The sequence below is a fragment of the Eretmochelys imbricata genome, chromosome 6 (genome assembly GCF_965152235.1).
Source record: "Eretmochelys imbricata isolate rEreImb1 chromosome 6, rEreImb1.hap1, whole genome shotgun sequence".
Lineage (NCBI taxonomy): Eukaryota > Metazoa > Chordata > Testudines > Cheloniidae > Eretmochelys > Eretmochelys imbricata.
Window position 1 is genome coordinate 52,064,984 of NC_135577.1, and position 12,042 is coordinate 52,077,025.

The 12,042-nt window shown below is 39.2% G+C and overlaps 1 protein-coding gene across 1 annotated transcript in view; it reads left to right on the forward strand.

Annotated features, from left to right (window-relative positions):
• The window catches only part of CD44 (CD44 molecule (IN blood group)), a 94,265-nt gene that overhangs the window by 63,508 nt on the left and 18,715 nt on the right, over window positions 1-12,042 (forward strand). Inside the window, exons 9-14 of the mRNA XM_077819965.1 lie at window positions 641-766; window positions 1,670-1,783; window positions 3,565-3,783; window positions 5,628-5,849; window positions 8,054-8,275; window positions 10,143-10,364. Coding sequence (XP_077676091.1) covers window positions 641-766; window positions 1,670-1,783; window positions 3,565-3,783; window positions 5,628-5,849; window positions 8,054-8,275; window positions 10,143-10,364 — 1,125 coding nt within the window. The remainder of the gene's footprint in view (window positions 1-640; window positions 767-1,669; window positions 1,784-3,564; window positions 3,784-5,627; window positions 5,850-8,053; window positions 8,276-10,142; window positions 10,365-12,042) is intronic.

The window sequence follows — 12,042 nt, forward strand, 5'->3', positions numbered from 1 at the left end:
AGGTGAAGGTGTTTCAAAGCTTTCAGCTTTGTGGTATGGTTTTGGTGCTGTTACTAGTTGGATTTTTTGAGCATTATCTCTTTGTGGTTCAATAACTGCACCTTTAACAGGAAACGTGGGATGTGCCATACTTACAAAGTATTTTACTAAGCACTGGAATGAGATCAAATTACATTTTCCCTCTCTATGTTCCTGAATTGGCTAACTACCTAATTCTCTAATATAGCAAAAAAAGGATACAATTACAAAATTAAATTAATGTCCCCACCTACAGTTAGATGGATCAGTGTAAGAAAATTCTGTAAGTTCATTGGCTACAGTCAAACCTCAATTAAAAGTGCAAGTTGTTGCTTCTGCCTGTTCAGTTACTGCTGCTGCTTTGCCATGAAGACTGTGGTATTCTGTAGCAAGAACCTACCTTCCAATACCAGGATGATGTGGAAGAAGTGGATTAGAAAATCGATTAACCTGTCAACAAACCAGAGTTCCCTCTTGACTCTGCTCCAGTTTCCTTGCAATCTGTATATTTGTAAAAGAGATATATTGGGTATAGAAAAGAGAAGAACAGAAGCTGAATATATTTAGGTTAGTGGCTTAGCCAGTAAAAAAATCACAAATGATTGAACCATTGTCCTAACAGCTGTGAACCCGGATCATGGTGCACATGAGGAAACCTCCAGCCAACATGAGGGGAATCCGTCCCCTGACATTTGGTGGTGGTCCAATACAGATCACAAGGAGCAGCATCCAACCACAGCAACTAAGGGTAAATCATATGTCTTTTTAACTACTAGTGTTTGATTAAGATCATCCAATAAATTAAGTAATAAGCCACTTTACAATTCAAATAATGACCTATTGATGTCTGGTGGCTGTTAAACAGCCTTCTTAATGCTCCATAAGGGAGAATAATATATTTTCCTTCAGAGTCTACTCTCTTAGAGCAGGACTGTGTCTGGAATGCACAAGTCCACACTGGGAAAAAGTGAAGTGACACTCCCCAATGAGAACACCTGAGTAGACCCTTCCTGATGAGGCACATACCCACTGCTATTCCCGTGCTCTTGATTTAGAAATCTCTCTTTGGCACATCACTTGTTCACTCCCAGAAACTCTGCAAGGTTTATGTGTTCAGTTAACCCTGATTCTATGCTCCTTTTTATTTTGACCCCCATTGTTAGCAGCACACAATATTTTTTGCCTTAATGGCCCCTTGGTCCGTTATAGATGGAAAAAATTACAGAAATCTCATGCCTGCTAAATAGAATCATGATGTCAACAGATGTCATAATGACCTGAAAACCCAGAGCTGGCTGAGGGTGAGATGACTTTCACTTATTGTGTCATGTCAGAATTACATTGTGGGTTCTTCAGGGAAGGGAGCATGTCTCTAATTGCTTTATGAGTTTTTGGCACATTTTGGGGTGCTCAATCATAAATGCTATAAATAAGATAAACAATAATAATAATCATCATCATAAACAGCAACAGATTTTCTTCCACAAAGAATGCACCTCTATCACATTCTTTCTTCTTTGCTAAATAAATCTCTAAAAAAGCACAGCCTATTATAAAGGCAAGAAAGAATAAAGATGAGAATTATTTGAGTGATGATGGTGGTGGGTCAGCAAATGAAAAGTTTACAGGCGGTTTAACATCATTGCAACAGATGAGGATTCACAAGAAAATGAAACAGATGATGAAGATTCACTGCAAGATCCATTACACTCTGGATGGGACATAAATGATGACACGGAACAGCACCCTCCAGTTACCAATAAGGGTAATGAATTCTAATAGTTTTATCTAACTTACTATATTTAAAGCAAAATGACATACCTCAGTAAAGAGTGGCATCTGGTGCCATTTGCACAAGTAAGCTAATATGTCACATAGACCAGACAGCTCAGAAATCTGTCAGGTGCCACCAGAAATGCAGCTATAGTCTATTAGTGTTTATGGAATAAAGGGATGAAACATCCCTGCTGTAAATCTGTGTATTCAGTTATCTACTGTGCAATATTTACAACAGTGTAATGATCATCTATCACATAATTAGTTCTCCTGTACTGTCCGTACTTTATGCCATGAACTAGGAGATGAAGCTTATATTTTACTGGGAGAAGACAGGAAAGTATAGGTGTTGAAAATAAAAAGCTCAGTTATGGTTATCAGTAAAGAGTTTTGTTGTTTATTTTAAAGATCTTATCAATATTTGTGTTTCTGAACTTGGTTTAGGTGTGTGGAGAGACTTTCAGTGGGTTCTTTTTTCAGCAGGGGATTTCATTAGGAATTCAATAAAGAATGCCTAATGAAAAACTCAGTTTGCTTTGGGATTTTTGTTGTCTTCATTGGCCTGAGTTTTGGGAGTTTCTGGTGTTATTTATTTATTTATTTTTTGCTTCATCTCTCTCTGTGCTGACTATTTATTATATCCTTACTACGCCTTCTGCCTTCTGTGATTTCAGTGATGGTTGAAAAATTGTGTCCCATTGCAACTAAGAGCTGTATTTAGTCTCTGATCACCTTGCATTGACCATTTATAAACTGCATTAATGCCAGAGGTCTCTGTCCTTATCTTGTGCTCAGATTCCTCCTAATTTTGATATTGAGCTATTGGTAGATTTTAACTCTTTTGGCTAAAGTTGGTGGTGGCATGTTACTTACGGACTTTTTGTTGACTGCATAGCTCTCTGGCTCAACAACAGAACGTTTCACACTAATCTCTGAGCTCAGTATTAGCACTTGGCAAGGATGCATTATTCAAATCCAAATCCTTCATGTTATTTGTTGCAGCATTATCCTTCAAACTTGAGTTAGAGGGGCAAGTTGTTACAACAACTGCGTTAGTTTTGTCACTGTTTCGGCTGTAGTTTATTCTTCTGTTGCTATTGTTTTTCCCAATATCACTGGGAAACTTCATAGAAAGAAAACAGCTCCTGAACAGTGGTGTGATGCAAATGGATGGATGAGAAAACTAGTGATACTACAGTAAAAACTATGCATCCATCTTCAATGCTCTTCTTCTACACTATGTATATTAATAATATATTACTGATGCATAGGAAAGAAAAGCAAATGGCTAATTGAGTGTGGGTGGTGGCTCAGCAAATATACATATCCCCTTTGAGACATCCATTGTCCTAGCACCTGTGGATTCCTGACATGCTGCAGTCCTGGAAACCTCCAGCTACCCTACTGAAAAAAATCCTCGTACATTTCCATTATTAAATGTCTGTTATAAGATCAATATAAACAAATGGTGAGAAAATGTGGTTGGTGGCTCAGAAAACAAAATATTTGCAATTATCCAAACAAATTTGGGTTGTCCATTACCATTGATATTCTTCTCAGCCAAATCATACTTCCTGAACAAAAGAAGATCTTGTTGGTTAGGATTAAACCAGAGGGCACCTTTTACTCTTTTCTCCTATCCATTGCACATTACACATATATAACTACACAGCTTCTTGCAGAAATAACTGGGACAGGAGTTGAGAATAATGTGAGTGGCAGCTCAGCAAATTTTAAGTTCACAATCTATTTCAAACATACCCTAAACAGATGTGGATTCCCATCGTGATCCCAAGCGTATAGAATCAACCCAAGAGCCTTTGTTGCATAATGTTTATCATGGAGGGGACAAACATGAGGACAAGTATCCCACAAACACTACTGTGGATAATGTGAAGCCTGAACTTTTCCCTACAAAGGAAAGAGATCATTCCTCTTCAAGTGAGATGGTGAATAATGAAATAGGACTCAACACATCTACTCCTACAGGTATCAGTCAGAATAATAAACTGTAATCATTTTATCTCCTTGTAGGCCAAACTCTGGGCCCAGATTCTCAGCTGGTGCTAATTGGCATAGCTTCATTGACCATGATGGAGTTATGCAAGTTTAAACCAGTTGAGGGTCTAGTCCCTAATGTCCATAATTGCAAAGTGGACTTTTTTGTGAAAGAGACTTTTGCCAGACTAAGGACTGACTATCAACAGAATAAAGACTTTAGGACTCTCGTCCAGTAGTAGCAGAGATACTGTTACTTTCACATCCAAGTCATTATACTACAAGATGTTAATTAAGTTTATTACTAAATTTGGGTGAGGGAAGTACTCAGATTTCATTTGCAGAGTTTCGGCCTCTGGAATTGTATTTTGAATTGGCCTATTTGGTGTTAGTGATGGTGCTATCCCAACCTTTGGCATATGTCTTTCAGTAAGAGTAACTTCAGAATCTGAGCATTCTTACAGGTGTTCAGAAAGGAGAGTAGAGGGAAATGTTACTACCTGAGAGTCTGAAAAAACTCCACGTTCTGTGTTCTTAGATACAACTGAACCTATTTGGGTTGTGGCTTTTGTACACTTTTTGAAAAATTTGATTGATGAATTTCAAAAAGCTAATTCTCAAGATCATTCAGTGTCAAAATTCCAGTTGCAGTCTGAATAGAAAAGTAACCACCAGGTCCTATGTTGTGAGCGTATACCTAGTCCCTTATTCTATCACCACTACTATTAGCTTGGAAGCAGTAACCAAATGAATCTCAAAGATCAGCAAAAAGGAGGCACTTTCTGCATCTATCCACATGTTCCTCTCCCTCAGAAACAGTTTCTTTGGCTAATTATACATTAAATGTCTGTCATCTGATAGGTTGTTCTAGGCTGTGAGATGGCCGGCATCATATGGATTGCATCAAGTGGAAACAGTGTGCATTTGATAATACTTTAAATATGAAGTTGTGTGATATATTTTACTGTATTATTACAGTTACTTTCTTTTAGTGAAGGTTGTGTGTTTGGAAAATGCCTCCTCTATGGTGTCTTGATTGCTGACAACATTGTGCCGGCTTAGAGAGTGAAGGGAGAAAAAAAATCTAAAATAACCAAAAATACACACTTTACTGTGTGATTTGTTTGTGTGCTGCTTTCTTGACTCAAGGTTATGTTTGGTGGGATCTTTTGTTGTCTGAATTTCTCTGGTGTGATTTTCCTGCTTATTTCTTTCTGCTGCTGCATGGGTACCTAACTGCATCCGGTGCAGTGGACTTTTATTTTTCAGTGGAAATGATTTACAAAATGGCTTTGTAAAGTGCCTTCTCCCTTTACTCTGCAATCATATTTAACTTGCCCTTGCAATCATGTTTTCTGGTGAAATGGTTGGTAGTTTATACTTTTGACATGGTGGTGGTACTCATGGACTTTTCTGGCTGCTTTTCTCTGTGGTATGTTTAATAAGGGGTAGGACACTTTCTATATTGCCTCAATGATTGGTTTATTTGTCTATATCATCAACTATGAATAAAACTATGATGTAGATTTTCAAATCTTCCCTCTTTTCCCACAATGCCTCAGCAAAATAACCTCTCTGCGTAGCACAAATATGAGCAGCTGTACGATAGTGAAACCGATACAACAAAAAATCAAAAAGTTGTTGGCACATCCACTTTTACCAATCCTTATCAGGGTCCTGGAAATGGATGATTGAGATGGCGGTGATGTGGCAGAGCAATAAATAGGGCTTTACTCCTAAAAGGTGCATTAAGGAGACAAGAACTGAAAGTAACGGTAACGGTGTAAGTGGTTCTGCAGATATTAAATTCAAAATTGATTCAACCATTTTTACAGCAGTTGTGGTCTCCAATGAAGGTGCCAAAAATGAAGATGCAACCGAAGATCCTTTCTTATATAATGTTTATCTTGGAGGGGACAAAGATGAGGACAAATATGCCACAAACACTTCTGTGGATAGTGTGAAGCCTGAATTTTTCCCTGCAAAGGAAAGAGATCATTCTTCTTCAAGTGTGACAGTGAATAATGAAATAGGACGCAACACATATACTCCTACAGGTATCAGTCAGAATAATGAACTGTAATCATTTTATCTCCTTGTAGGCCAAACTCTTGACCCAGCTTCTCAGCCTGTGCTAATTGGCGTAGCTTCATTGACCATGATGGAGTTATGCAAGTTTATACCAGTTGAGGGTCTAGTCTATAGGCGGGAAAACTTTTTGGCCTGAGGGCCCCATTGGGTTTCCAAAATTGTATGGACGGCCGACTAGGGGAGGCGGTGTTTCCCCAGATTTTCAGGTGTGGCCCAGCTCCCGCCTCCTATCCGACCTCCCCTGCTTCTTGTCCCCTGACAGCTCCTCCGGGACTCCTGCCCCATCCAACACTCCCCTTTCCGCTTATGGCCCCCCGGTACTGCTACCCCATCCAACCACCCCTACTCCCTGTCCCCATCCAACCCCCCTGTTCCCTGCTCTCTGACCGCCCCAACCCCTATTCACACCCCCGCCCCCTGACCAACCCCCTCTCCAACTCCTCTGCCCTCTATCCATCCCCTATGCTCCCTGCCCCCTTACCGCTTTACCTGGAGCATCAGTGGCTGGCGGTACTACAGCCATGCCGCCCAGAGCACTGGGTCAGACCACGGCTCTGCAACTGCGCTGCCCGGCCACCCATAAAATTGTGCCGGCGGATCAGTGCGCGGAGGTTGTGGGGATAGGGGGACAGCGGGAGAGAGGCCAGGAGCGAGCCTCCTGAGCCAGGAGCTCAGGGGCAGGGAAGGAGGATTCCACGGTCTGGATGTGGCACACGGGCCGTAGTTTCCCACCTCTGGTCTAGTCCCGAATGTCCATTACTGCAAAGTGGACTTTTTTGTGAAAGAGACTTTTGCCAGAGTAAGGACTGACTATCAACAGAATAAAGACTTATGACTCTCGTCCAGTAGTAGCAGAGATCCTGTTACTTTCACATCCAAATCATTATACTATACGATGGTATTTAAAGTTTATTCCTAAATTTGGGTGAGGGAAGTACTCAGATTTCATTTGCGGAGTTTCGGCCTCTAGAATCACATTTGAATTGGCCTAGTTGGTGTTAGTGATGGTGCTATGCCAACCTTTGGCATATGTCTTTCAGTAAGAGTAACTTCAGAATCTGAGCATTCTTACAGGTGTTCAGAAAGGAGAGTTGAGGGAAATGTTACTACCTGACAGTCTGGAAAAACTCCACATTCTGTGTTCTTAGATATGACTGAACCTATTTGGGTTGTGGCTTTTGTACATTTTTTTCAAAAATTTGATTGATGAATTTTAAAAAGCTGATTATCAAGATCATTCAGTGTCAAAATCCCAGCTGCACTCTGAATAGAAAAGTAACCACCAGGTCCTATGTTGTGAGCATATACCTAGTCCCTTATTCTATCACCACTACTATTAGCTTGGAAGCAGTAACCAAATGAATCTCAAAGATCAGCAAAAAGGAGGCACATTGTGCCGGCTTAGAGAGTGAAGGGAGAAAAAAAATCTAAAATAACCAAAATACACACTTTACTGTGTGATTAGTTTGTGTGCTGCTTTCTTGACTCAAGGTTATGCTTGGTGGGATCTTTTGTTGTCTGAATTTCTCTGGTGTGATTTTCCTGCTTATTTCTTTCTGCTGCTGTGTGGGTACCTAACTACATCCGGTGCAGCGGACTTTTATTTTTCAGAGGAAATGATTTAAAAAATGGCTTTGTAAAGTGCCTACTGCCTTTACTCTGCAATCACATTTAACTTGCCCTTGCAATCATGTTTTCTGGTGAAATGGTTGGTGGTTTATACTTTTGATATGGTGGTGGTACTCATGGACTTTTCTGGCTGCTTTTCTCTGTGGTATGTTTAATAAGGGGTAGGACACTTTCTATATTGCCTCAATGATTGGTTTATTTGTCTGTATCATCAACTACGAATAAAGCTATGATGTAGATTTTCAAATCTTCCCCCTTTTCCCACAATGCCTTAGCAAAATAACCTCTCTGCGTAGCACAAATATGAGCACTTGTACGATAGTGAAACCAGTACAACGAAAAATCAGAAAGTTGTTGGCCACATCCAACAACTTATCAGGGTCCTGGAAATGGATTATTGAGATGACGGTGATATAGTAGAACAATAAATAGGGCTTTACTCCTATAAGGTGCATTAAAGAGACAAGAACTGAAAGTAAAGATAACAGTGTAAGTGGTTCTGCAGATATTAAATTCAAAATTGATTCAACCATTTTTATAGCAGCTGTGGTCTCCAATGAAGGTGCCAAAAATGAAGATGCAACCCAAGATCCTTTCTTGCATAATGATTATCTTGGAGTGGACAAAGATGAGGACACATATGCCACAAACACTACTGAGGATAGTGTGAAGTCTGAACTTTTCCCCGCAAAGGAAAGAGATCATTCTTCTTCAAGTGAGACAGTTAACAATGAAATAGAACGCAACACATATACTCCTACAGGTATCAGTCAGAATAATGAACTGTAATCATTTTATCTCCTTGTAGGCCAAACTCTTGGCCCAGATTCTCAGTCTGTGCTATTTGGCATAGCTTCATGGACCATGATGAAGTCATGCAGGTTTAAACCAGTTGAGGGTCTAGTCCCTAATGTCCATAATTGCAAAGTGGACTTTTTTGTGAAAGAGACTTTTGTCAGACTAAGGACTGACTATCAACAGAATAAAGACTTATGACTCTCGTCCAGTAGTAGCAGAGATCCTGTTACTTTCACATCTAAGTCATTATACTACAAGATGTTAATTAAAGTTTATTACTAAATTTGGGTGAAGGAAGTACTCAGATTTTATATGCAGAGTTTCGGCCTCTGGAATCGTATTTTGAATTGGCCTATTTGGTGTTAGTGATGGTGCTATGCCAACCCTTGGCATATGTCTTTCAATAACAGTAACTTCGGAATCTGAGCATTCTTACAGGTGTTCAGAAAGGAGAGTAGAGGGAAATGTTACTACCTGAGAGTCTGAAAAAACTCTGCATTCTGTGTTCTTAGATACAACTGAACCTATTTGGGTTGTGGCTTTTGCACACTTTTTCAAAAATTTGATAGATGAATTTCAAAAAGCTAATTCTCAAGATCATTCTTTCTCAAAATCCCAGCTGCACTCTGAACAGAAAAGTATCCACCAGGTCCAATGTTGTGAGCGTATACCTAGTCCCTTATTCTATCACCACTACTATTAGCTTGGAAGCAGTAACCAAATGAATCTCAAAGATCAGCAAAATGGAGGCACTTTCTGCATCTATCCACATGTTCCTGTTCCTTAGAAACAGTTTCTTTGGCTAATTATACATGAAATGTCTGTCATCTGATAGGTTGTTCTAGGTTGTGAAAAGGCAGCATCATATGGATGGCATCAAGTGAAACAGTGTGCATTTGAAAGTAGTTTAAATATGGAGTTGTATGAAATATTTTTACTTTATTATTACCGTTAATTTTAATTAGTGAAGGTTGTGTGTTTGGAAAATGCCTCCTCTATGGTGTCTTGATTGCTGACAACATTGTGCCGGCTTAGAGAGTGAAGGGAGAAAAAAAATCTAAAATAACCAAAAATACACACTTTACTGTGTGATTTGTTTGTGTGCTGCTTTCTTGACTCAAGGTTATGCTTGGTGGGATCTTTTGTTGTCTGAATTTCTCTGGTGTGATTTTCCTGCTTATTTCTTTCTGCTGCTGCGTGGGTACGTAACTGCATCCGGTGCAGCGGACATTTATTTTTCAGTTGAAATGATTTAAAAAATGGCTTTGTAAAGTGCCTTCTCCCTTTACTCTGCAATCACATTTAACTTGCCCTTGCAATCGTGTTTTCTGGTGAAATGGTTGGTGGTTTATACTTTTGGAGGATGAAGTTGATATGGTGGTGGTACTCATGGACTTTTCTGGCTACTTTTCTCTGTAGTTCAAGAATGGCATGTTTAATAACGTGTAGGACACATTCTGTATTGCCTCAATGGTTGGTTTATTTGTCTGTATCATTAACTACGAATAAAACTATGATGTAGATTTTCAAGTCTTCCCTCTTTTCCCACAATGCCTCAGGAAAGTAATCTCTGTGTGTAGCACAAATATGAGCACCTGTACAATAGTGAAACCGGTACAACAAAAAATCAGAAAGTTGTTGGCCGCATCCACTTTTATGGATCCTTATCAGGGTCCAGTAAATGGATGATTGAGATGATGGTGATATGGTAGAACTATAAATAGGGCTTTACTCTATGAGGTACATTAAAGAGACAAGAACTGAAAGTAAAGATAACGGTGTAAGTGGTTCTGCAGATATTAAATTCAAAATTGATTCAACCATTTTTATAGCAGTTGTGGTCTCCAATGAAGGTGCCAAAAATGAAGATGCAACGAAAGATCCTTTCTTGCATAATGTTTATCTTGGAGGGGACAAAGATGAGGACAAATATGCCACAAACACTACTCTGGATAGTGTGAAGCCTGAACTTTTCCCTGCAAAGGAAAGAGATCATTCTTCTTCAAGTGTGACGGTGAATAATGAAATAGGACGCAACACATCTACTCCTACAGGTATCAGTCAGAATAATGAACTGTAATCATTTTACCTCCTTGTAGTCCAAACTCTTGGCCCAGATTCTCTCTCTGTGCTATTTGGCATAGCTTCATTGACCATGATTGAGTTATGCACGTTTACACCAGTTGAGGGTCTAGTCTCTAATATCCATTATTGCAAAGTGAACTTTTTTGTGAAAGAGACTTTTGCCAGAGTAAGGACTGACTATCAACAGAATAAAGACTTTAGGACTTTCGTCCAGTAGTAGCAGAGATCCTGTTACTTTCACATCCAAGTCATTATGCTATAAGATGTTATTTAAAGCTTATTGCTATATTTGGGTGAGGGAAGTACTCAGATTTCATTTGTAGAGTTACGGCCTCTGGAATCATATTCTGAATTGGCCTAGTTGGTGTTAGTGATGGTGCTATGCCAACCCTTGGCATATGTCTTTCAGTAACAGTAACTTCAGAATCTGAGCATTCTTACAGGTGTTCAGAAAGGAGAGTAGAGGGAAATGTTACTACCTGAGAGTCTGAAAAAACTCAACGTTCTGTGTTCTTAGATACAACTGAACCTATTTGGGTTGTGGCTTTTGTACACTTTTTGAAAAATTTGATTGATGAATTTCAAAAAGCTGATTATCAAGATCATTCAGAATCAAAATCCCAGTTGCAGTCTGAATAGAAAAGTAACCACAAGGTCCTATGTTGTGAGCGTATACCTAGTCCCTTATTCTATCATCACTACTGTTAGCTTGGAAGCAGTAACCAAATGAATCTCAAAGATCAGCAAAAAGGAGGCACTTTCTGCATCTATCCACATTTTCCTGTTCCTCAGAAAGAGTTTCTTTGGCTAATTATACATGAAATGTCTGTCATCTGATAGGTTGTTCTAGGCTATGAGAAGGTCGGCATCATACGGATGGCATCAAGTGAAACAGTGCATTTGATAATACTTTATATATGGAGTTGTGTGATATATTTTTACTGTATTATTACAGTTATTTTTTTAGTGAAGGTTGTGTGTTTGGAAAATGCCTCCTCTATGGTGTCTTGATTGCTGACAACATTGTGCCGGCTTAGAGAGTGAAGGGAGAAAAAAAATCTAAAATAACCAAAAATACACACTTTACTGTGTGATTTGTTTGTGTGCTGCTTTCTTGACTCAAGGTTATGTTTGGTGGGATCTTTTGTTGTCTGAATTTCTCTGGTGTGATTTTCCTGCTTATTTCTTTCTGCTGCTGCATGGGTACCTAACTGCCTCCGGTGCAGTGGACTTTTATTTTTCAGTGGAAATGATTTACAAAATGGCTTTGTAAAGTGCCTTCTCCCTTTACTCTGCAATCACATTTTACTTGCCCTTGCAATCGTGTTTTCTGGTGAAATGGTTGGTGGTTTATACTTTTGACATGGTGGTGGTACTCATGGACTTTTCTGGCTGCTTTTCTCTGTGGTATGTTTAATAAGGGGTAGGACACTTTCTATATTGCCTCAATGATTGGTTTATTTGTCTATATCATCAACTATGAATAAAACTATGATGTAGATTTTCAAATCTTCCCTCTTTTCCCACAATGCCTCAGCAAAATAACCTCTCTGCGTAGCACAAATATGAGCAGCTGTACGATAGTGAAACCGATACAACAAAAAATCAAAAAGTTGTTGGCACATCCACTTTTACCAATCCTTATCA